We start from the raw sequence: 27041 nt of genomic DNA, 5'->3' as shown, positions 1-27041 counted from the left end.
TCTAGACGGTCCAGAAGGATGTTATGGTCGATTGTATCAAAGGCCGCTGAGAGATCCAGCAGAACTAGGAAACAACTCTCACCTTTGTCCCTAGCTCGCCGGAGATCATCAACCAGTGCGACCAAGGCAGTTTCAGTCCCATGATGAGGCCTGAACCCTGATTGGAAGGGATCCAAATGGTCCGGATCCAAGAATGGATCCAAGAAATATATTTATAAACCCTCTCTGTTTTCCATTGCAAAAATGGCTCACACATGGATGCATTATTATAAACCACTCTGGGGTTTTTTAAATGAAATTGTGATATACAAGTATTTTTTATAAATAAATAAGGTCCTAGGGTGGGTTACAGCAATTTAAAAATACAGTCTAAAATCAGTTTAAAACAAATGACAGGCAAAAGAATATTGAGGTACTAAAAATATCTCTCAGTTGTCAAGGGTCACAATAAATAGACTGTTTTTGGGTGGGATGAACTCCACTTAATTATAACAACAGGGGTCCAACATTTATTTTCTGAAGGAAGCCATTTCCAAAGACCATGTAAGGTTACTGCCTAAAAAAAGAAATTGTGCACCACATCCTGCTCAGTGTGAAATGGACATCCTCTTTAGTTTGAATTGAAAACTAATTTCATAGAATTGTAAGAGTTGGAAGGGACTCTGAGGATCATCTAGTCCAACCCAATGCAGGAATAGGCAGCTGTCTCACATGGGGACTGAACTTGCAACCCTGGCATTATCAGCACCATGCTCTAACCAACTGAGCTATCGATTCCAAAATTTAATTGCAACGTGGGGTTTTTTTGGGGGGGGGGGTTTACAAAAGGCAAATTCCCCAGACTCCTTTCAGAAATGGCCCCATTTCTAGTGTGAGAGTAGAGATGTGAAGAACAGATGCCACATTTCATGGCTTGTGGATGCTAATTTTTAAGTTTCTCTACAAGACCAAAAGCTATACTGGTACACCAATGTCACGGTATCCACTTATAAATGGTAAAAAGTCTGTGTGCATTCCACCCCCCCTTTCTTTATTCATTTGTCACAATGTTTTCGTAAGCCGCTGAATAATTGTTAAAAACAGGACTATTAAACGATGAAGCAAAATTTGTTCAAGGGTGTCATATCTACATGATCTGTCGTTCTCAAGCCTCCCACTTTCCCTGTTACTCCCCTAATCAAGTTTTTACTAGACCAAGGCCCCCCTGCTTTCTCACATCGCCATGTGGCAGCAGCTTTACTGCAGATGTTGGATAATTTAGTCACATAAAAAAACCCACTCCTCTCCCCCACCCCTTCCCTGACTGATAAGTCTGGCAGCAACACAGAGACTTCTCTGGGCCTGGAAAACATTAAGGCTCATTTCAAGCACCCTTGAATGACCAGGCTTTTTCTGGCCTTCAATCAAGCTGCCTAAGAAACAGATGTTAAATTGATCTTAACGTCTAACACACTGACCCAGTAATTTGTAACACAAAACACACACACAATATTACCCCCACCACACACACGTCTTATATGAACAAAACATCGTCATCGTCATCTTATACTTCCAAGTCAATTCTTTAACGCTCATAGCATTTTTTTTAATCCCCTGTGTTAACCAAGATCATGCAAACTTGTTTTGCTGACCTACAAGGGAAAACTATAACAATGGTCTTTAAAACCCAATTTAATACCAATGCATAAAACATTTTGAAGTGGAAGGCAGAAGAAAAAATGATTAGAAATCGTATCAAGATATTGCCATGTGAAAATGGTATTCAACGATCACCAGACAGAGGAAATGTGGGGCTTAACTGCTGCATAAACAAAAGGGGCTAAAGTTTATGTAATACTGCAGCCACTGTATTGTAGCCCTGGTTAACAGGATGAATGGCATAGTTGAAACTGCTAGCAAACAGTACTTTATTCCTCCTCAGGTATTGAGAGCTCTCATCCCAGAACAACTGAACTCACAAAGCAGTACAAATTGAAAGTTTTGGACTAGAATCAGTTACTGTCGGAACTTCAGCTGTAAAATGATGGTTAGGGGACTCAAATCCATTAGGCCCTTCTATTATTAATGTTCTGAATGCTTAGAGCCGATTCCTTCCCAGGAATTAACAACAAAAATCATCAGCTCAGCACAATTTGCCTGCAAAGCATTTGTTATGTACCACTTATTGTCATACTTCTGGTTTGCATCTGAAATTGCTGGCTATGGTTCCAACGACAAACAAAATGTGAGCCCCACCCCTTGTTCCCTGAGAATACACAGCTGCATGCTGACTTTAAGTATGTCTCTAGTACAGACACAAAACTCCCACCATCAAGCAGCATTAGACATAACCCTCAAACTCACCTATTGAACACACTAGGAGTCGGGCTATGCTCCCGCTCTCGTTCTCTTTCTCGGGTCCGCTCTCGCTCCCTGTCACGGTCACGATCCCTTTCTCGATCTCTGTCTCGCTCCCTCTCCCTCTCTTTATCTCTTCTTGAATAATAATCCCACTGTTTGGTTGTGTCCATGAGACTAGGCCACGATGGAGCGGAACCTGTAAGGTGCGGAAAGGTGACTAAAGAAGAAAAAAAATGCCAGCATTAGAAAGAAATAAAGTTGACAACAGTGGAAAAGTGTGATATGAAATCAATGGCATCCAATCTTATATGCTTAGCTGAAGCCTAGAAGGCAAGTTCAGTGACTCTAGGCCTGTTATTTGCATGCTACTTTACCATATGTAACAATTAACTCTCAGGTTAATTTCATACCAGTCTGTTTGTTGGATAACTGCTGTGTATCAATACTTGCTTACTTTTCTTAGTAGCAAACACTATTCACAACAGTAAACACAAAGTCATATACAGTTAAGGATTGCTCCCCGGTAGTGTTTTAATGGTACTTTATTTAAAACACATGTTTTCGTATTATTTTGTGATCACAGCTTATCTTTCTTAAAAAATGCTTATTACTTTAAAGTGTTGCTTCTTTAAATACTGCGGTTCTGAAACTGAAATTCTAAGTGGTGCAGAAAAAGGAAAGGCTCAAAGATTACTAGGCACTGAGCATTTTAAGCCAAAGAAACATGCAAAAACACCAGCGAGGAGTGTTTTAGTCACTGGGGATCTGTGTGGAAATGCATAACCTACTTAGATAAAAAGCTAATTTGAGGTGGACACTAAAAAAGAAAAAGAGCTTTTCTTGTTGTCAGAAAATGAAACCGCTATCAGTTGAAAGCTTCTGGTAAGGTGTGTGTTACTCAAACGAGGGGGATTTATCGAAGAAGAAAAGGGATCTAGCACCTCAGCGTGCCTTCCAATTACAGAACAATTTGTAGCGATGGTGAAGCTCCAAAGTGTGCACAGGGTGTTTTTTCAGCTTGCACTCCCGACATTCTTTTTGCATTCACACAGGCCTTACTAGATATCTCAGCCAGTGCTCTGCATTTCCATTCATCGCTGGCGATTTAACAGAAGTACTGTGTGGCTCAGAAGTTACTTACACTGCTAACATCTTCAACACACATCCATCATGCTTTTACACTTTAACCATGGTTCCATGCTTTAACATGGAAGTCAGCCAGTGATCTTACTTCCAAAGAGTAGCATGATCCCGAGGCATCCAGGCCACAGGCAATGGTGGCTTCTCTCCCCTTGGTCAGTTTCCTGCTCCAGCAACCCCACCCTCAAGCTCAGGGTGCTTAGGATGCAAATATTAGGCTGCCATCTTCAAACTACTAATTCTAGCATAGCCCCAGCAACATCCCTCCCATTCCTCCCCACTAGCGTTAAGAGGGTTAGGGAGACAATAACTAAGCAGAGACAAGGAAATAGAGCAAAGTGCCTGCTTGCCTCTCCTCTCGGGAACAGGAATGCCTGAACATCAGGAATTCATAACTCCCAGACTCCTTTCCTCACACCAGTTAATTGGGAATGCAGCCTCACTCATTAATACATTATTAGTCTTTGCTGTTGCTGAATGGTGGTGATGCCGATGCATAAATCTTTCAAGTGCTCCATCTAATGACTCTCAGGAGGAGCGCTGCAGAGGTTAACAACTGCTGAACTTAGGGGTGGGAAACAAGAGTAGGATTCTGAAGTGAATTGTATTCAAGGGCTCCATTTGTAGCATGCAAAGGTGCGTTGGAGGGTGGATATAAAAATTCTCGAAGAAAATGGAACAGAAGAAAATGGTGGAAGAAAAAGAATTGCTGAAATACAATTTCTAGCATCATCGCCTATAATCTACAGCAGAACAATTTGTATTTTTGTAATTTTCTTGCACCACAGAAATGTTATTTTTGATCATAGGAAGGAAAAACATTTTATGATTTGCTTTTGTTTTTAATTTAGGGGGTGGTGGAAGAGAAGAAATAAGACAACTAGAATTTCAAGAAATAGCTGGACTTCACAGAGAATTTCCCCAACTTCCAATACTGTCATGGATGTAGCATCTATCAACCACAACTTTTCTGTATGAGACAAGGGTTAAGATCTACCTTTGAGAGAGGACTCTGCACTTTCTTTTCTTTTTCTGCTTTTATTTAGGTTAGTTTTTTATTGTATTGTACTATGATAAAGCCTTAATAAAATCTTATTAAAAAGTGGAATCAATCAATAGAAGTGTGGTGCAGATCTTAGTACTAAATCTCATTAAATCTGACTCATCAACCATTTAAAAACTAATTACACTTGGCAAAGCCAACAGCAATATAAAGAGATTAAAATGATGAACTTTTTGTAGAAGAATGGAGGCCTTTTTGGACTATTTGGAAAACAAATGAAATTGTGGGCAAAATTCAAGACAGGAGTAGCAGAAGGAAAAAATGACAAGGGAGAGGGATATTGGTAATAGACAATAATTTGATATATAGAGAGTTGGAATAAAAACACTGTAGAGGTGTGGGTGGGGAGTCAATACATGAAATAATGTAGCTATTTATTCTGAAATTAATTTGTAAAAATTTTGAAATTCAATAAAAATATATGGGGGGGGGGAATTGCACTTGGTTCAGTTCTGTGAGACATACAAAAATATAGTCAAGGAAGAGAGAATAGAAACTATTTTTTTAAGAAACATTTTTTTAAAAAGTAGAGAACAGGCTTTCAGTGCTCTGAAGTACCTGAAACTTGTGTAACTTCTTAGGCTTTAGGACTGCTTCTATTTTTAACTGAAGTTCCTTTGTTTGTTTCTTGCAAGAAGAGATACTAGATGACATAAATGCAAGATTTTGGGGCTAGTGTGCCAAGCCACAGTAAGAGAAGGGGGTAGTGAGGATACCAGGCAGCAACAGAGGGACAAAGAGAAATGCAATACTGATTCTACTATCTATGTCACAGCCAGGTCAACAAGTGGAATAATGGTTCGAATATCAGACAGTGGTGCTAAGTTCTGCCAAACATGGGGGGGGGGAATCCCCGCTGTGACACGCATGTGTGACATCACGCACGCCGCACACTGCAGTGAGCCCCTGCGAGACCAGCTGCTGCCACAAGTTCCTGTGAGGCCCACTTCTGCCACGAGGCCTGGCACAGCGAGGACTTTCGCCATAGCTGCGAGACCTGCTGCCACAAGGCCCAACCTCTCAATACTGGAGGGAGGCTCAACCCTATCTCAACAGACTTTGGGGGGTTGAAGACATCTCAGCCCTATGGAGTTGGCACCTATGATGTCAGACTAGGACCTGGGAGACCAGGTGCAAATCCTCACTTGGCCATGGAGTTCACTGGGTGACCTAGTCACTGCCTCTTGGCCTAACCTATTTCACAGGGTTGTTATGGGGATTAAACAAGCAGAAGGGGAACCGTGTAGGCAACTTTTTGCTCCAACTAATCTTTTCAGTTAAAGACTCACATGTAAGAAGTCTACAAACACATTATCACTGAGTTCTTGCCTGTGGTCATTTGTCAAGAGAAAACATGTTTGATGAATCCTAATTGGTCCTTTATAGCTTACAGAAATAATCGTCAAAAACATCAGAAAGGGATGCCAGAAGTGTATATGAAAAAAGGTAGATGAGCAAAGGCAGGATGAAATTCTATACTCTTATCTGTGAGGATGCCCAACTATACTCAGTGGGGCTTATTTCTAGGTAGACATGAATAGGATTGTGCTGCAGGAAGAGCAGTATTCTCACAGATCAGGCCCAAGAACTAAACTTCCTTCCCTTTCTCATCTAAATCTGCAGCATCTCTGTGAGAATTAAAGATGGTATTCCCATCTAAACCAAAATACACAGAATGAAATGTGGAATAACGTGCTTCCAGTATTAGTCGTACTTTGGGGATTCTTACATATTCCATGCCAAAAAAGTGACAGTGTTGTTTACAATATATAATTCTGATAATTTGAAGTGCTCCTCTTCGTACCTAATTCCCAAAACAGCCTAATGTGGAAGACAGTTTCACATCCATGCTGTTTCAAACACCATCCTACCCATGTGAAACTTGTGGTCTACACATCTGAATCAGTGCTCAGAGTCAAAATAAAAAAATTCCTTCCAGACCTTAAAGACCAACTAAGTTAGTTCTTGGTATGAGCTTTCGTGTGCATGCACACTTCTTCAGATACACTCAGTGCTGAGAGTGTGATGTTTGATGCCAGTTTTAAGATCTGTTGTGTTTTCTTCATGAGTGCTTGGGGACAATTTCTGTAGATGTCCTATTCTGAAGCGACACATTCTCCCAGTCAAGTTTACTCCAAAAGCACTTGCACAGAAAAGAAACCCAGCCCTTATGTGTGCTTTGCATCACACTTTAGTATAACTCTCCAGCAGACTTACTGAACAATGCTCACAGATTTTGGAAGAAGCCCTTATAGCCTTTCATGAAGAAAATATCAACCCATAATATATGCTGTTTGAGGATAGAGGCACCAAGTGTGAGACCTCCTCCGAAATATGGAAGACAGAGAAGGCAGTTTCAATACTTTCACATGAGCACAGATTAATAAAGGCATCTGCTTTCCATTAAAGGAATCATTCTGAGCATCATCTGTTTTTTGTTACCTGAAGCAAAATTCTGGTTTGTTCATTCATACCCACACACTCCTCCCATTTTACTGGAGCTTCATTCTTGCTGCTTGGTCACTACAAATTCACTGTACTTTTAATCTGACTCATGAAGATGCGGGAGAGGGAAAGAGAATGGGCACTGCTTCTATAGCTTAACAGTACACAAGTCTCTAATTAATGCTGCTATCAAAACCTGCACTTAAGCCAAATGTCTGCACATTGAACATTATTGCCTGTTAATTTCTAAAAGGAAAATAAAAAGAAGGTTGAAAAAGGTTTGGTGAATTTTTCTTCTTCTTCTTTGTAGTAACTACAAAGAGTAAATACCTGACTAAAAAACAAGGGAGAGGAACCAAACACAGAAGATGACATTTGTTTGTGTGTGCAAAGGAGAATATATGTCATACACCATGTTTCCCAGCTTCACAGGCTTACCAGAAACTGAGCACCATTTTTTCCAAAGAATTAAAAACTATTATACAGGAACCTTGTTTGCATCAATGCATCCTGAACAAGAGGAAGAGGTTACATATAAAATAAAGGTTAGAAGCATCTCAAAGAGTAGGCTGTGAACCAAGCTGCTAACCTGCTAACATAGGTTGAACTTAAAAGTGAAGCCACCTGGTCAGCCCATTTTCAAGCAGTTCAAGACACTTACCAGCGCCATATGGAAATGCCCGAGCTGAGCGGCTATCGTAGCCAGAGGAATGTCCACTGTTGAAAGAGAAGCACACAATAAATTAATCTTACTGTTTAAAATAGCCATCTGGTTGCTGAAGCTGGTAGGGTATGATACTTGTCATACCAGGGATGCAATCATTCATGTGATACTTTAAAAGTCAGTGTGCAACAGTCTCTCTGTTGTCAGTGAAGTCATTTTTAACATTACAGTGGTGCCTCAGGTTACGTACTTAATTCGTTCTTAACCCAAAACCGTTCTTAACCTGAAGCGTGCTTTCACTAATGGGGCCTCCCGCTGCTGCTGCCGCACCACCGGCACGTGACTTCCATTCTCATCCTGGGGCAAAGTTCTCAACCCGAGGTACTACTTCCGGGTTAGCAGAGTCTGTAACCCAAAGTGTTTGTAACCGGAAGCGTTTGCAACCCGAGGTACCACTGTATCTGATTTATTACCTTTGATCCTAAACCTCTACTATCTTGCGGGATGTCTTTGGCAGAAGACAAGGCTGAGGAGTAAACCCTACCCAAATCCGGAGTGGAGATGGCTGGATGGCACCTAGTACACCTCCTTCTACCAACTCCTGCAGCCAAACTGGTGCCAAATATACTGCTCTGCTTTCCTTTGGACCGCATGAATGAGGCCAAGAGAGGGCTCCTGTCGTCTGGGTAGCCCAGGACCTCCATTCACACTGCCCAGGCTTCCGCCACAGGGACGTTATTTTGGTGCTGCGAACGTAGTGGTATGACTGGTGCACTCTATTGTCTCTTGAGACAGACAGGTGCCAACAATATGCTGGTCTTTTGACACTTGATATATATTTTCCGGCCCACCGTATTTTTGTGAGTGGAAATTATTTTTTATGTTGTATTTTAAAGTACTATAACCCACCCTGGGACTTCAGGGTAAAGGTTGGGTAATAAAATCATCACCATCATGTCATATCTGCCAAAGTAATTTGGAGTGACTGTAGCTTTTGCCTCTCGCTCTGCACATGCTGTGCTTTCAGCTCTGGTACGATGATGGAAGACAATCTGGCCAACTGGATCAACCCTGCATGCCCCACATTAGGCATAAGATTCCTGCATTGCAGGTGGTTAGACTACATGACCCTCATGGTCCCTTCCAACTCTTACAGTTCTATGATTCTATGCCACTGGAAGGAGTGTTTATTGTGCAGCTCAGCAGTGGCTATAATCATGTTAGATCTGCACAGGTAAAACATTACACCTATTGATGTGGCCAGGAATCTATCCTGCCCCTCAAGCAATCAAATGTGGAAAATTCATCCACACATCTATTTTATTCACTGCAACGGGGGACAGGGTGAATGAAGGTCCCAGTTGGACCGTCTGCCATATAAAATCATTATTCATGAGGCTGCTATCCATCATACACACTAACAGCCAACTCAGATGATAAATGTTGACAGAAATGGAGCCAAAATTGGGCCACCAAGAAACAAGAGAGAGATATCAGTATGCTTGGAGCAAAAAGTACAAATTAGGTTTTTTTTTAAAAAAAACAACAACTCAGGAGGCAGCCCCCTCCCATGGCCCAATTATGTGTGACCATGCTCAGTAGCCATGAAATAATGAGTGCTTAATCTGTTGGGGGAACAGGAACACCAATGGAAGAAAGGAGAAGTGGAATGCCTTATTTGAGCTCCTTATAGCTTACATTACAGGTGGGTAAACCCCCAGGCTCACCATATGTCCCCCACCAGCTCAATCTCCAGGCGGCAATAGCACTGGGGGCACAGAGTCATGTGAGGATGGAGTCGTTTGTGTCCTCATCACAGCACTGGGCTGAGGATGCAAACTGCCCCACTCATCAGATGACTGTCCTGAATAGAGGGCAAGTAAAAGCCCTTCTCAGATGATCTGCATGGATCACCTGAGGAGAGGTGTGTATGTATGCCTGTCTAGTGTGCTTCTGTGTGCTGTATGTTTGGGGAATAGTGGTCTCCTCCACCCCCAGCATGCATTCGCTGGAAGTTTGGCCAAGGGTGGCTCTAGCTCTGGTTTACAGCATGGCTGGGAGACATGGACGCTGAACAGCAGCACTCCTGCTGGGAAGTAAAAATATACTTGCATCCTACTTAACTTCACATTCTCCAAGTTTCAGCTGAATGGGGAAAATATCAGCTGAAATAAGTAAAATACTAAGGCTAAAAAAGATATGTATGGTTTAATTTACTTTCTATTATATGTTTTATTACTCCCCATATATCTTGAATTAATTATATTTACCTCATCTACCATACTTAGATGAGTGCTATTTTTCTTCTTGAAGACAGTTTAATATTTTATAAAACACTTTTGGACTGTGGTTTTAGAAACGAGATAATGAAAACCTTAAGCAATGTTTATCAGCCTCTTAGGTTTATGGAGAACTTCATTCAGCTAGAAGTGTAAGAAAGAACAAAATCATTCTGTGCAAGAAAAATGTATGTTGGAAATGTGGCAATCAGGAAGCAGTGCAGGAGAAAAGGACTCGACAGAGGGACTAAACTCTACAGGCGATTGTACATAAGGCAATGAAAGTTCAGACTCTGTAGGGAAGAGTGCCCAAAGGAGCAAGAAAAACCATTTTAAGCAAAATGATGAGGGCTTAATCTAACTGAAAGGACAACCTGAAAATCTCCTGGAGCCTTCAAAATAACTCAGAAGGGAGGATTATTTTTTTCTGTCTATTGGAAGAGTGTCTAGAGACCTTCCAGAAAAAATACTAAATGCAAGAGCAGTTACAGAGATAGCTAGTCATTATTTTCCCTAGCGCTTCCACCAATTCAACAAGCAACCATTTCACTAAAAATTAAACAAAACAAAGCATCAAAAAAATTTAGCTGGCTGATAATATATACCACAGCTCTCCACAGTAATGCTTACCACCACTCCTCTCTGCTTTTGCCTCCTTACAAGTTTACCCCAAGGTCAAGTAAGGAAAAGTAGCCCTGGACCTGCACTGTTTCTGCACCTAATAACAGACTCCATAGATCTTCTCCTCCCCACCCACTGCCATCAGAGGCTGCTGGCATGAGCAAGTCAAAAGCCATGCCTAGCTGTTCTCTAAACTTGAAGCAATAACCACACCTTGCTTGACATGCAGGGAAAACGTGCTTAGTTGAGATCATTCTACAAACTGAAATTTACCTTTCTATGGTCGGTATTAGGGAAGGTGGTGGTCCTCCAGGTGGGGGAGGGAAGCCTGAAATATTTGAGAAACAAAGAAGTTGCCTTAGCTTATCGCTGCTAATTAACGCCTGAAAAACCCAGTACATGCAAGCTGTGTATATATATTAAGATAAATCTGTATAACAGTGAAAAGGAATGACATGCCCAAAGTTAAACCATTATTTTCTTACATCATATCCTTGCAATCTTATACTTAGCATATTTATTCTATTCCATTTATTTTATCCAATTCTTCAATTACATATATTTACCTGGCAATTAAAAACTATTTCTGAATTTTAGCTATTTTCTCCAAAGAAATCAAAGTACATTTTTTTAATATTTTAAAAAAGGGAAGTGGCAGATTGTCCCCCTATACCAAAATTGCATTCACATTATGTTTCATACTACTAAAACAGATAAATATACCTGGCGGTGGCACAGTTATTGGTATACCTAAAAACAAAAAAAATGCACCCAGTCATTTCAGTAATGAGTTTATTCTGATTCCCACATTACCAGAACAGGTATCATGGCACTCATGCCAACAACGTATTAAAAAGCCAGTAAGAGTTGATAGCAATTTCAGCTACTGCCACTCCATATTGGGCTTTGATCCACGGTTGAATTAGTGGGCAGCTGCACCAGCGGCAGGATTTGGGCCAAATGCAAGGTGACATTAGTGGCTTTAAGTTCATAAATATGGGGAGCGGGGAGGCTTCACAGCATGCACCTTGACATGTGCCAAACAAGGTTCTGTGGTGTGGGGTTGCTGCTTAAAACTCTCTGAAAGTAACACACCCATATCAATTAACTTAAAGCTGCTGCTTCCCTAAATTAACAGATTGCTCTGAAGATTCCGTATTTATCACGACTTCATCGTCCAGGCAACACTGAGTAAACACAAGGAAACTTCATTAACAATCTTATAAAGATTTTCCACTGAATTCCAGGTTCATAGCATCTGGAATATAAAAGTGTTATTATCAACACTAAGCACGTTCTAGAAATCTAACCCTACAAATTAATGCAGTTACGTATGCAACAATGATCAGTTTAAAGAAGACCTGTAAAGAAGTACTCCTTTCGCTGTACATACGTATGGATATGCATGCACAAGTCAATGCAAAAACCCACCTGTGCCTTTATATCCTCAATGTTAACAGACAAGACAGCAGATTCAAAATGTAAAATGACAGGTTAATGTTAACTGGGCCATACTGTCATCAAAAATGCACTGACTTTATGGCATTAATAGAATAACTTCCACGTTTCTAACACAGACACATGACATATTTTACCAACAAGCATATTTAGCTGCTTTTCCAAAGCATTGTAGGAAAGTCTACAGAATGGGCAATTTTAAAAATTCCTAATTCCTGAAAATCTTAGCCCAGACATTATTACTGCAATTGTTAGTTGAGAGTCCTTTCCAGTAGCAGCTATTCAACTTTCTAGTGTTATATTTTCAAACAGTGATGTTTCTTTTTGTCTCAAAGGTATTTGCATCACGAGTGGCTAAGTGAACACAGTACAAGAGACCAAACTTCAAAGTGAGATCCTTTTTCAAAGGATCTTCTGAAGGATGTTTTATATTTGAATGCTTAAACGTTCTGGCCAGTAGTTCCAAGCTAATATTAGGTAACAAGAAACTAACAAGAAACTTTTCCCTCTTTAAACCAATGAGGAATGGGCAGGTTCTATTTTGGTAGGAGCTTTGAAGACAGAATGCTGGCAGAAGCAAAATTAAAATAAGCCTGGAGAAGCCAAAGCCACTACTCATAAGTTATTTTCAAATGGGCTGAAAATACAGGAGATAGCAAACAAAATCTTCTGGCTGGGCTCATCTCATCAACCTGTCTGAATGTTACCAGTCCTCTGCTGCTTTCACCAAAGGGCTCAACTAAAGTCACAACACATGCAGATTTATTTTAACTTTGAACTTCAACAGATGAAAGCTTCTTCTTTAATATTGCCTCTTACTTGTAGGTGGGACTAGAAGTTCACCCCCAAGGCTTAGGCTAATATTATTCTTTACATTCCTATTTCTTTGAAGGCAACACATCTCCTATTTCTCCAACCAACCACATATGCAAGTGCTATGCTACAGAATTACTGTACTTTAAATGTTGCTACCTTTTTGTTCAAAAGGTTCCATCATAACCACATGGCAAGCTGTATACCAACTGCACAATTATGTTGTTCAAAAGCAGGGATCAGCAACCTGTGGCCCATGGGGGTTGTTTAACTGGCCCATAAGCCCCCCCCCCCCTCCGAACTGAGCTGGCCACTTGGTGAGTTCCCTGTGCTGCGCTAAACTGGCACAGCACAACGACACGCTTCCGCGGCACCGGAAATCGCATGTGCGCATGCGCAGACGCTGGAAATCGTGTCTCTGCAGACACAGACACTGAAAAATACTGATGCATGTGATCCGGCTCACAGAGGAATCTCCGCTGGAGTGAACCGGCCCAGGTGAGGTAAACTTTGTTGATCCCTGTTCAAGAGCACCAAGGCTGCAATCCTAAACATACATACTACAATGTAAGTCCCATGCTCGTGAATGCAATGTAAATTTTCATGGCCTTTTTGTACTACACATTAGCAATGCATTACCTGGGCTGTGTATAAAAATGCTTTTAGCTTTTCCTCTTTCCCACTTTGTTTAGCCCATATGAATTTAAGCACACAGTAAAGAACGCAATTTGCCACAAACATGCCAAATCTAAAAGGGGCCAGGAAGAGAAAGCAAGTCTTAGAAAAGGGACATCATCCGGAGAATGAAAAGTAGGGCCAATAATCCCTTTTATGTTTACAGGGTTGGAGAGAAACATGGAAAAGGACATAGGCAAAAAAGGAAGGCAGTTGGTATGGACTGCTTTTGAAGACTAGCCCACCTCAGGCATCCACTTCCTACCATGCTAGGAAGCAGTTAAGGTTATTGAAATAAGAGTCCCAGGCAGTGGTTTGGCACTACTGCCAGAAGCCTCTGTGCAACTTTCCAGCCAGATTCATGCCAACTGCTGCATTAGAAAAGGAAGTAGAGGCTCATATGCAGTTGCCCAATGCTTCCAGGTAATCCAGAAGCAAACTGTGAGTGTTTGTCCAGAACTACATTCATGACTCCCCCCTTCCCTTGCTGGAATGAAATTGGCTGGAAAGTCATCCAGCCACTATGCAGAGATGTGAAATCCCAGAAAAACATAAACAGAAAATGAAGGAAAGCCCTATACAAATCATAGGAGGGTAGGAATTAACTTGATTTTGAGTAAGTGCATTTCCAACAGAAGCGTTTGCATCAACGGAATTATGTCTTTAGCGCTATGCTGAATTCCACCCATGGTGTCTGTACTGAGCCATAGATGTTCAATGTAGGAGTTCCTTTTGTTTCTTGATGGATAGAAATCAAGCACTATGTACAACAGTGGAACCTCAGTTTTCAAACGTAATCCGTTCCAGAAGACCGTTCGACTTCCGAAATGTTCGAAAACCAAAAACCGAAAGCGGAAGCCTCAATAAAATAGGGAAACTCAAAATGGAAGCCGCGTGGGCACGTTCGACAACCGAGGTTCCACTGTAACTCCAAATAACAATTGTTTACCATAATGATGATGCAATTTTCAACTTGTTCCCCCACTATTTACAAGTATATTGGGTTACAAAATATTTGTAATTATGGTTTGAATAAAAACAATATATGTCATAAAGCAGCTTAAGATTTAATGTAAGCTAAATGATTCATAATGCATTTCGTTTTCACAGATGACCGAATAGCATTTAGGTTTGCAGTTTGCCTATGCAAAGGTTTAAAAATCAGTGGAAATTTTACATCTCAATTGCTTCGCTTAAATTTACAGCAGTGATGGGAGCCTGCCCAGCATTTCTCCCGCCCTGCTGCTCCTTCACCAGCTGGCAGCCTTCCTTTGATCCAATTCTGCCTGGAGGCCACAAGTCACCAGCCCTTACATGAAGCAAATTGTAGTTGAATGCAACGTCAGTGAAGCAAGGGGATCTTCACCCGTGGAGGAGAAAATGAAAATAATGAAGAAAAATGCCTTCGAAGGAAAGATGAGGAAAAGATGTGAAAAACCCTTCATAAGAGAGGACCACGTGAAGCCAAGGTAACTCTTGAAAGTTGTCAAGCAAATTGCAAATCTTTTACTGGCCAGAAAAACATCAAATCCCAATTATAGATAAATATATAAAACACACCCTGAACACAACTTTAGCTATCTAAATAGAAACACTGCTAATTATGGGTTTTTTTCCCTTTCTGCATCTTTTTTTTTACCTGGAGGAGGAATCAGAGGGGGAGCAGTACTGACAGATGGAGGTGGCGGAAGAAAAGGAGGCGGTGGAAGATGGGTGGGAGGAGCTCCTGGAGGAAAAAACGGAGGGGGCTTGGTAAAACTGTTGTCCACGTCGGCACTGGAGCGTTCAGAAAGAACCTACAAAACAAAACAAACATTACAATTTTCTTTTGAAAAAGGGGGGGGGGGGGAGAGAGATGCATATTTCCCCCTAATTTACAGATTGAGTAAGGTTTGGCCTGAAATGAAGAAACGTGCATTTGCCTTCCAACATAAACAGGAGAAATTTCTCAGTGAAAACTCTGAACATTAAGAGGATAATACAAGTTGTTGCTGGAATATCCTATGCATTTTGATCTCTCACTCTCTAACAAACACTTCTAAAAGTATGCTCACTTGAAATGAGAAGATGCAAGGTGAAACTTTGACAACACACGAGTGTGAGCATGCCGGGGCCAAAAAATACCCTCAATTCTATGTTGCATTAGCAGTAAAGCATGCTGATGACTATAACACCCTAAGAGCACTCATTGCCTACCATACTTTAATTAAATGTCTCCTTTTTCAAGGGGCAAAGACTAGTAACCAATGCAGTACTAAGTATTGTCTTGTCAGTGCAAAGATTTCCACTAGAACAATAGGACTTCTCCCCCTCCTTTCCAGTGCATACCCCACACCCTCCCGAAATCTTTTCCGTAGTGTTGGGGGAACTCCAAGAACAGATTTAGTGGATGTGCAGGGGAAGGGGAAGGGGGAGGAGACGTCCCATTGCACAAGTGTAAATCCTTACACTGATGGGGTGGTTACATTGGATACAAGCCACTGGGTTCTTTCAAGCTGCAATTCTCTCCAATTTCTTGACAAGTGGCTTAATCAAATATATGCTTTCTATTAGCTCACTCATTTTGCATATCGAATATTATATACATCACATTTTCAATTCTTTAAACTGAAGCTAAGATGAAAGCAAAGTCAGTCTTGTTGTACCCAATACACATATGTAAGAGGGAAAAAGGAAACCTGTATGTTGCTGTTTTCATTCGCACGCCGCCTTCCTTCTACTCGGCTTATCGTGATCGTCTGTCCAATCACATCTATTGTACCAGAAAGCCTTCTGAAAAGAAATATAAAAGGGAACTGTTACACTGACACACAGGACCAGAGCAAGACCTGGGGGAATGCACCTCAAGCCTTTCAAATGCCTTGTGCATACGTTTCAAAAGGCTATTACTCAAAAAGGATAATCAGCTGAGGGGTTTTTCCTGCTTCTTTATTAAAGGCAGCAAGATCATCTCAATAGATGATGTGTCATCCCCCAAGAAGAAACATACTGTACTTCTGTTTAAATATAAAATACTATATCAGCAGTATCCCTGAGAATTAGCAATATGAAGAGAAAAATAAAAAGGTAAAAGTACCCCTAACCGTTAGGTCCAGTCGTGGACAACTCTGGGGTTGTGGCTCTCATCTCGCTTTATTGGCCAAGGGAGCCGGTGTACAGCTTCCAGGTCATGTGGCCAGCATGACTAAGCCGCTTCTGGCGAACAGAGAAGCCCATGGAAACGCTGTTTACCTTCCCGCTGGAGCGGTACCTATTTATCTACTTGCACTTTGATGTGCTTTTGAACTGCTAGGTGGGCAGGAGCTGGGACCGAGCAACTGGAGTGGTGGTTTAGACCATAAGAGGCATCTATTCAAACCTAGCATATACTTGCTTTTCTATTGAAGGAAAAAATCCTTGAAATTAAAGGTGGAGGTAATAGAAGCTAAAGTTTCAGAAGATTACTTAAAATGAAAGATTGCATGACTAAGAAAGTACTGATGAACTATTCACGCTGTGTATCACATATATTAAAGCAAGGCACCTATCCAACAACTGAAACTCTGGTAGTCAACTAGTAGTATACAACTTGTGAGAGCCAGGTTCTCCATCAATAAGTGGAATACATGTTGTTACTGCTCTCTGCATCTCCTGCCTTCAGGCTGAAAGCTGGATCTCCCCAACAACTCAGATTCAGCTTTGGAGTCATCTCTTGTTGACCTCTACTCTCAATCCTTAGGGCAAAGAACTATAATTCCTAGCAAATATTATTGCCTAAGAAGAGAAGATCAATTCTTGAACAGGCAGTGATGCCTCAACTATCAGAATCCTTCTGACAGGCACGTTTCCAAATCTGCTGTAACATGCACCCCAAAGGGAAGCAAACCTCAACTTTTTTCTGTTGGGTGGTTTCTAGACAAAGTGATACCGTTCATATCCTACTGAAGTAAATGGCAAGACTCCCATACATTTTAATAAGGTTGCATCTCATCCAAACAAAGCAAGTTAACATAAAACCAAAGTATTTCCTCTCCAAGTATGACACAAAGCCAGCATACAAAAGCTAGCTCTCAAGACTTATTCTTACCTCCCAATATTCATGTGGCTGAGAGGACAGTCGAAATTTGTGGCAGAGCTCAGAAGAGGGTTGAAAATGTGGATAGCTTATTGCAACATGCCATTTGCATAATCTGTTTTAAAATGTTTTTAGTATTGTATTTTACATTGTTGAGACCTGTCCTGGGACCTTGTGGTGAAGGGCAAGCAATAAATCTTCTATTATTATTATTACCATCATCATCATTTCCAGATTAACTTTTAAGGAAGGGAACACCCCAGTTTTCCCCTTTAAGAATTGACATTTTTCTATCCCTGCACAGTGCCTGTAGCTACAGAAGTGAAATAGCCTGGCAACAACAGTCAACAACTTTAATATTGTTAAAACAAAACGCAAGTAAGTCAAACATTAACTACCAGATGATAAATATATGGATGAATGAATTCTACACTAGTTACAAAGGAGCCAAAATTTACAAACAGCTGACCAGAACGTAACCTAAGAAAAGCCTCGAAATCTTCAACAGTATTTCAAGGGAACATGCAAGCAGGCAAACTAAAAGCAGAAGACAAACACAACCTTTTTGCCAGCAGTTAAGAATTTTAGCGTGTTAAATTTTTAATAGTGAGATCTGCTCTGAAAAAACAGAAAATAATGGTTAGAAAGATGAAGCTGCATTGATCATTAGCAATAGGAAGAGGGTAGCAGCAAGCATATAGAGGCAGACTATACACCAGAAAATTAGGGCCCCTAATCTGTACTTAAAAGGCTTCAACATTCAAACATAATATGAACTACACTGACACGGGTCCACAATTTCACTCAACTTTACTCAGCATGATCAGTATTCTACCATCCTCTGGCAAGCACAATGACGTCCAACCTTCCTTTCAACCTTGGAGTTGGGGAAAAGGTAGGGCAATAAGGTAAAAGACAACAAATTGTGTCCAAAATCAGCAGACAACAATATTTCTACAAGCCAGTGGGAATGTAGTAAAAAGGCCCATGAGCACATTCAGAGTGTATTCCCCTTCACACTGAGCAAATGCACCTCCAGCTAATAAATGAAGTATATATACTCAGTATTTATGGGATCAGGCTGGAAGCCATCAGAACACATGACCCTGGGTTGGTTGGTTTTTTACTTGTCAGGAGGAAAAACATCCTCATCTCATGGTCCAGTATATCTGAAGGAGCGTCTCCACCCCCATCGTTCTGCCCAGACACTGAAGTCCAGTGCCGAGGGCCTTCTGGCAGTTCCCTCCCTGCGAGAAGCCAAGTTACAGGGAACCAGGCAGAGGGCCTTCCCGGTAGTGGCACCCCCCATGGAACGCCCTCCCACCAGATGTCAAAGAGAAAAACAACTACCAGACTTTTAGAAGACATCTGAAGGCAGCCCTGTTTAGGGAAGCTTTTAATGTTTGATGTTTTATCGTGTTTTTAATATTCTGTTGGAAGCCGCCCAGAGTGGCTGGGGAAACCCAGCCAGATGTGCGGGGTATAAATAAATTATTATTATATTATTATTTGTTGGTGAGTGGTTTTGTAGAAGACTGTGCATCAACACAGTCGCAACAAGCACAATCCTCCACCTGAACTTCAAGCTCAATTTCTGGACAATTCAAAACTCTTGCCCCACAAGCTCCAGATCAGGACGAGAGCTACCTGCCTATTTTGTGCTGCGATTGTAGTGAATCCAACAGAGCCCTAGGTATCTCAGAAGTACTGTTTAACTGTGATGACCCCCCCCCCCCCCAGCTTCAAGGGGTCTGGGGCTAAAGGATTGTCCTGGAAATCATGTAAAGTTTCAGAGTTATAGTGGAAGGTCAGTGCCAAGATCCTGCTCCTTGGAGAAGTGATCAAGCCAAGCAAAGTTTGTGGACCTTTGAATGAGTACAAATCAGAAACCACTAAAAATACAGGTTTAAAATATTATAGTTAGGAACTAGGTGGGAAAACGAAGTTAATACGGGGTCTGCAACATGTAGATTAAATAGCCAAACAAATCAAAACACAAAATATCAGTGCCTGAAGACTGACAGAAATGACATATACACTTCAACTAGCTGGAGGCAATGAGCCAATAATCAACAATCTTTTCGGAGAGAAGTAGGACTGTATACCTACTATTGTGGCAACTGTCACAAAAGCTGTTATTGTTAAAAGTGATGGAAGTTAAGGGTTGGGAGGTTCATCCTTTCTGCAAAGAATTACTTTGTAATTTCACAAACTGATACTTTAAAAGGATGGCGCTACGGTGTGCGATGAAGGGATGCGAGGCCACCAGCTATCTAAAGGTATGAGTCTGGCAAGTACTGGATAGGCATCCTCCTTGCGTTCCACAATGGAAATAAGGGGATACACAGGCACACACAGTTTACAAACTAGTTCGCATTCTGTTTGTTAGCAGCATATGAAGCCTGCTATTCTGATGTGAAGCTTGCCCTATTTGTATGCTTTCCTGTTACCAAATGATTATTATATTGAGAGAGAAGAACAAAACCTACCTGGTTTTGATAGTATTAATCCCCAGATATCACCGCACTCTAAGATTTAGCACTTTTGCTCTATGTAAGAAGTGTGGCTATTATTACCCACTACATATATACTGTGGAATTAAGGGTAGGGGTTTGTGCTGCAAAACCTGGGCATACACTAAAGTCCAGAACGCTATTCTACAGCAGCCTTGCCTAAACACATGCAACCAATGAGTAAAATTAACATTGTAATTCAAAAAGGACTATGTCCCTTTTAACTTCTTACCTTAGTTCCGGCGATTCAGCCCTCCCATATCGGTCCTGCCACTTCCCAACACCTGAATTTGCTTTTCTGGCTGCAGTGCTCGGCTGTGCCTGAGAAGAGGCGCTGTTTCTGGTGAGATAAATTTTCTAGGTCTTTCTTTTCCTCAGGCATTACCCCACTTTCAATGAACCCCCAATTGGCCTTTCCACATAGGAGACATAAAGTATGTTGTCCCTTATTGATGGAAGAGAAGAGCAGAAACAAAACCTCAAATCTATCCCTTTTTGACCCCTTTCCTTCTCTGCGTAAGGTGATCTGAGAAGCCCTATGTCCCAGACTTAATTATCCAGGTATTTACTGGGAACTCTGATCCGGCTTTCCATTGATGAGGCACAGCCGGTAATGCTGCTATCAAAAAAAGAAAAAAAGAAAAAAAGCACACTAGTTTATTGTGTTTAATCCCTGGGTTTGTGTCACTTTCCAGCAATAATAGGGCTAATGATGGGTCAGGCGTATGTTCCTGGCTCGTGCCCAAACGAGGATGTTATTAAGCAAAGGAAACAGGCAAGTACAGGGTTCATTCATGGAACGCCAAACCATGGTTAGGTTTTAATATTTGAACCAACCCGTGGCCCAGTTTGGATAAAATGATAAGCCAGAGTTTATCACCAATCGGCATGAGCCAAAGCTAGCCTTTGATGCACACAGCTAGTGCAGTCAAGGAAGAAATTGCTATATTTTATTAATCATAACTGAATTATGTTCATTCATTCTTTGATACATCACTTAACAAAATCCCTAAGCATTACACACAGATTTACAATCATAAAATCACAAGCAAAAAGTCAGTACATAGTATCAAAACACATAGAGTAGAATAGAGTAAAACATTAAGCAAAACATTAAAATAGAAATACCACCTGTGAGTTACTACAGTGCTTTCAAGAACAGATACAGTAAGCCTTGTTCAAACCCTAAACTGGTTAATCTTAACTACTGTTTGTTGAAACAAAACCATTTCACAAACTATGGTCTGAATTTGGCTCATTTCAAACAAGCTATACTTAACATATTGTGTAGGTGAGCATGCTGCTGATAAGATACAATTAATGGGGAAATGAAACAAAAGCTTCCAGTCTAGTCCTTGTGGAGGAAGGACAAGGGAAGCAGCTTGTTCCTGTCAGTGATTTCATCATGTAGTCCAGCACATTATCTGTACTTACCTAGCACAGGTGCTTTAAACAGAGACTTAAAAAGTCACATTCTTACTATTGATCATGCTAAAATATAATTAAATCCCTTTAACTTTTCCTGGTAAAATTCCACACACTTCAAATACATCTAGGATTGCAAACTAAAATATGAAAAAAGGTTAAGATTTGAGACAAGGATAGCAAACTTTTCTTTTATTTAGTTTAAGAGAATGGTAACAACTAGAAGGTATTTTCTCTCTATGGCAGTTTGAAAATATCCAACTGACCTGTTTGATGGGATGCCTGTCTTGAATAAGGGAGGGGGAGAAGTAAACTCAGTTTTGGTTGGTGGAAGTGGCATTTCTTTCTCCATGTTTCCAGTTCTTCCCTGCTGCACCTTCAGAATAAAGTTTCTTCATTAGCACTGTCTAATGTATTGGGGGGGGGGAAGCATCTTTAAGTCAAGTACTTAAGTCAAGATGCTTAAGTACAGGGCTGAAGAACAAAACTCTTAACGAATTATGGCTGCTCATCTTAGCAGATCTTGTGCAGGAAAATTATGGCCTGGATTCAAAGACTGTTGCAACTAGTTCCATGTACCCAAAAGAGCCTGTGTCGCCCACACAAACCTGTGATAAACCTTCTTTCAATCTGGGGGAGTTTCAAAAATAGTTTGTGCTACAGCATGAAGATCAGACAAATCACAAGAGAGCAAGTGAGAAATAAAAAAAATTCCACTGGACATGTTTGATGAATGAGCATAAAGTAACTCTCTGAATGCCAAAAATGTTTGTATTATTTTGCTGCAGCCTACGTAAGATTTTATGTAAAGCATACTTCAATGTGGGAGAGGGACAGAAACTGAAAATTATAGTATGGTGAACATTTGAAAAGTTTGAACAACCACGTTTCTACCAGAACAAAAGCAAAACAAACTCATATGGTCTCCACCGTGGAAAAGTAGTTCTTCATGGCATCTGGAGCAAAAAGCAAAACACAGTTGCCACAGTAATTGTAGTCTCATTAAATGTGATCATCTCCTTTCAGATAATTATGCCAATGTTCAACTTCAGAAAGGAACAAGGCTACAGAACGATTGTGTCTCTATAAATTTAAGAATTCCAAGCCATTGAACAAGGACTGCAATAATCTAGACTAGTCTTCATGCAGACTGTCCTGCACATGAACTGTGTCATTAAAAAAATGCCTCCCACTTGCTAAGAAAATTCTTCTTCAAGTAAAGTAAACAAAACTTAACATACAAATTAAGCAGAGACAGGAATCAAAACCCTTTCTTTTTACAATAGAGCAGGGTGCTCTTAGCTACTTGCTTGAGGCAACAAACAATTACTGCTATGTATGTGGCAATAATGTCTCCCTCTATTTAGGCAAAAAGAACATTGTGGTGTTGTACAGCTAATTATGACTGTATAAATTGGCAAGGAGCAGGCCAGGTAGGGTAAACCACATCCATTTTCACAGCTCCGTGCTCAGAAAAGCCACCAACATACCACTCCAATGCCATCAAGTAGTCTCAGAGAGCAGAGCCATCTGGACTGTTAAAACCCTCCAATCTGGGCATCCATAAAATCACTAAAAGGCTAATGTATTCCCAAGGATCTCCCCTTATTTGAAGGCAGCAAAGTACATCTAGCCTTCAAATTCTCACCAGATGTTAATGAAAAGCACCACTAGAGCACAGAATTTTAAATCAGGATCATTCAAAGTCTGCTATTGCAGTGCAGCAGTCAGAGTTCTGAGTTTGAATGTGGAAAAGTTCAAATCCAGATTTAAATATTAAATTTGCAAGGTGGCCTTGAAAGTCACTACCTCTTAGAATTGTTGCTAGGCTTAATGCCACCCTGAGGGCCTTTAAAGGATACAATAAAAAATAAGAGACAAACGAACTAGGAAAGAGCAAACTTCAAATTATTAGTATTACATCAGCCTTGTCTAGATTAGACATCAATTACCGTATTTTTCGCCCTATAGGACGCACCGGCCCATAGGACGCACCTAGTTTTTTTGGGGGGAAATCAAGGGAAAATTTTTTATTCCCCCCCCAGGTTTGCGCAGCCATCCCCAAGCTAGAAGAGGGAGACGGAGCGCTCTGTCTCCCTCTTCTGCCTTCAGGGACAGCCTCCCAAGCCTCTGCGGGGCAGCGCACTGCGCTGCCCTGCAGAGGCTTTGCGCAACCATTCCCAAGCTAGAAGAGGGAGATGGAGAGCTCCGTCTCCCTCTTCTGCCTTCAGGGACAGCTTGCCCCGCTGTCCCCCGAGTTTGTGGGGCTGGCGGGGGGGAGAAGCAAGCTTGCTTCTCCCCCCCTGCCAGCCTCCAGATCAGGTCGGGGAATAGCGGGGTGGCGGCGCTGCGCCTCCCCGCTGTCCCCCAGCTTTTGGGCTGCAGGCTGCTGCTCGCAAGCCTTGCGAGCCCGCAGGACATCCCACCGGGCTTGCAAGACTTGCGGATAACTTCCTGAAGCCTGGAGAGCAAGAGGGGTTGGTGCGCACCGACCCCTCTCGCTCTCCAGGCTTCAGCGAAAGCCTGCATTCGCCCCATAGGAGACACACATTTCCCCTTCATTTTTGGAGGGGGAAAAGTGCGTCCTATAGGGCGAAAAATACGGTAGGTCTTCTGTACCCAGAATTGGATTACTGAACGCTAATAAAGAATGGAAAACTTGGCTGGTGAATCCAATCAAAAATTTCTATTCATATTTACCTGCAGGCATATAGTATTAACATTGATCAGGCATTCTTATTTACATAGTAAAACTAATTATATTAGACAACTGTGCATAAAAAGTGATTGGTAACTGGTTGCCCTTGGGCTATAACCTCCTCTACCTGGCCCCTACTGGCCCAACCTAAATGAAAGTGTTTTAAAGAAAGGGAATCGTATAGTTCCAACTTTCACTTTAAGAAACAAAGAGCTTTCATGAGCTTACACATTCTATTCAACTGCACACATGTATGCATTCTGGAAAAACAAAGCACCCCCATCAATCTTGAAGCCATTTTTTCCAAAAACATATTGGTTCCTTGGCACCAGGAACCTACTCATCGTCTCACACCATGTCGTCCCTTAATATAAAGTTTTACACTCAGGTGTCCACAAATGCAGTTGCCAATGGAGACCTCCTACCATTTATCCAGCACTTAGCAGGGCTCCTCTCCTCCCCCAAGTTCTCCACACAGCACAGAGATCTCAAGAGGACAGAAAACTCACACACTCCATGCAGGAAAGAGATAAACACTGCATTGCCTGTGAGTCCTTCTATATGAATGTATGGCAGGGGAAAGGCAAAGTCTCATGTCTAGGTTCTAACTTCAGAAACAGTCAACGTTCTTGCTATTCCCAGTATCTTGTAAGGCTAATAAAACTGTTCCCTCTGGAGCTCTCCATGCACATCAGCGTGAAAGGGTCAGTGACGACAGCTGTCTGCCAACACCAGCCAAAATATGTGTTCCTCTATCCTTACTGCCAGCTTTATAGTTATCTATGAGGGAGTAAATTGCTCTGCCCCCAATAATACAGAAGTGGATCATTCCTGATATCAGTGAGAGAGAGAGGGGGGGAGGCAAAAAAGAAGCCATCCATTCAATTGGTTCTGATCATTCTCCAGCATGTTTTCTCACTTGAATACTGCACAGAAAATAAAAACACATTAAACATCGACACTTCCATAAACTAGAAACTCATCTGACTAAAGGGATGCAGCATACAAGGAATTAAAGAACTGCCATAGCAATCATTAGTACATTAGGCCATCAAGTCACACGCTTGCAGCAGCAAAGGTAAATTACAGGGTTCTACATGCAGCACATCTGGAGTATACATCAAAACACTTGGGGAAAACAGCTATGCCCACTTGTGCTTAGATTCAGACCTTGGAAATGGTATGGCAAACAGTGATTAGAGTGACTAAGGAAAGTTTACCAACATTCACCTTAAAAAGATTGTATGTGCCATCTGGAATCTCTGCCCCTGGCGTTACTTCCATAGCAATGTCTTCGGCCTAAGTTAAATAACACATTGCCCATTAAAACACCACATTATGGACTGATGGGCTACAATACAACTAACAACAGGTTACAAGCTAGTTGTAGCTTGGTGGTTCCACACTATCAACACAAAGGCCAACAAAGAAATGGAGCAAAACTTCTGGGTGACAGGAAGAGGAAGGAAGGTATGTACTTTGAACCACACAAAGACTTCTAACACTCACTGCGGATACAGTGCTATTCCAACTTCAGAAGGGAAAGCATTTCCATAATTTGGTAATCAGAGAGTCTATTCATTACCGTAATTTTATTTGTCGTTGAGGTAACAGGTAAAATTTCAAGTCCCATTCGTATTCTCTTTTGTTTTTCACAGTATGCTTTCCAGGTGTCTTCATTAAACCCATAATTGAAATAATCTGAGAGATCAGCACCTGAAGAGGGATAAAACACAGTCTAAAAGTTACAACTCAACTGGCAGAGAGGAAGGGAAATAACCCAGTCCTCCACTAAGCTGTTGGTTTTTAAACGAAACATAGCTGAAAACCATTCTAAAAGGGGGTGTTTTCTACTCTCCCCCCCCCCCGAAGCACGTATTAGCTACCAGCAGTGACAATTAATTAACTGCAGTACAAGGGAGAGGGCACTTGACCAAATGGTACATAATCTAGCAAAGAACAACTGCAGCAAAGCAAAAAACTCCAAGCAGATGCTCAAGAGACACTTATGCAGTTAAGAGGACTGCTCTGTTGATACGATGATTTAAAAGATGCACAGGCATATTCTTGTACATGAAAATTCATTTATTTAAGTAAGGGTTTATTCCACATTGATTTAAGAAATTAACAACACAACTTCTTATCCATAAATTGTGTTCATTGGGTTCTGAGCAATAGTGATCACCCTACTTTCTAGTCGACTAATGGCTTAAGTTCTAATTTGCTACATGGAAAACCCACATTTTTATACAATCTCACTGACAAGCTTCTACAGTGATAAAAATTCAAACAGCAAAATTTGTTACCTGGCTTTCTCCAAGGTTTATCCTCAAAGGAATCCAAATCAACTTCTAATAGTGGAACACCATTAATACTTCCTGGTGCATCCAGATCAACTCCTTTCACTTTTGCACCTACAAAGAAGTGTCAAAGTATTATAATAAGAACCATCACACTATTAACAATTCTACATACAGAATTAAAGCATATCTGTGTTTATAAGCCTGACAAATAATTGAAAACAATGAAATAACTACAGATACATGGGGAAGAAAGACTTTCAGTAGGTACCCTGGGAACATCTCTCAGGAGAGCCTACCTAATATTGTTGAGAAAAATATTCTTCCAATCATATAATTCATAACTTTACAGCTGTATATAAATGCATTCATTTTCAAAGTTTTTCTAATTTCTTGCTGTACAATAATGTTTGGGATAGCCGGTACAGAATGCTGATTTTTTCTTCTATTTTTTATTTTTGACAGCACAGAAGACGCTTACCAGAAGATCCGTAAGATCGTCCTCCTGTCTTGATATTGAGATTCACTGGGGCTGCTCCATACCTAAAAATTA

The 27041-nt window shown here is 41.1% G+C and overlaps 1 protein-coding gene across 4 annotated transcripts in view; it reads right to left on the bottom strand.

Moving 5' to 3' along the window:
- FIP1L1 (factor interacting with PAPOLA and CPSF1) overlaps positions 1 to 27041 on the bottom strand; it is a 36278-nt gene that overhangs the window by 4229 nt on the left and 5008 nt on the right. Inside the window, exons 5-16 of one of the 4 annotated variants that reach the window (XM_082238185.1) lie at positions 26970 to 27031; positions 26495 to 26602; positions 25774 to 25904; positions 25419 to 25487; positions 21757 to 21866; positions 20298 to 20405; positions 16177 to 16270; positions 15138 to 15294; positions 11276 to 11302; positions 10826 to 10880; positions 7650 to 7705; positions 2344 to 2557 (exon numbers count right to left, since the gene is read on the bottom strand). In XM_082238185.1, coding sequence (XP_082094311.1) covers positions 2344 to 2557; positions 7650 to 7705; positions 10826 to 10880; positions 11276 to 11302; positions 15138 to 15294; positions 16177 to 16270; positions 20298 to 20405; positions 21757 to 21866; positions 25419 to 25487; positions 25774 to 25904; positions 26495 to 26602; positions 26970 to 27031 — 1191 coding nt within the window. The remainder of the gene's footprint in view (positions 1 to 2343; positions 2558 to 7649; positions 7706 to 10825; positions 10881 to 11275; positions 11303 to 15137; positions 15295 to 16176; positions 16271 to 20297; positions 20406 to 21756; positions 21867 to 25418; positions 25488 to 25773; positions 25905 to 26494; positions 26603 to 26969; positions 27032 to 27041) is intronic. The other 3 variants (XM_082238186.1, XM_082238187.1, XM_082238188.1) reach the window with 3 other exon arrangements.

Source organism: Podarcis vaucheri, assembly GCF_965113315.1.
Source record: "Podarcis vaucheri genome assembly, chromosome: 9".
In the NCBI taxonomy this organism is placed as follows: Eukaryota; Metazoa; Chordata; class Lepidosauria; order Squamata; family Lacertidae; genus Podarcis; species Podarcis vaucheri.
Note: the sequence above shows the minus strand (reverse complement) of the source record. Positions and strands in the feature narration are given on the sequence as shown.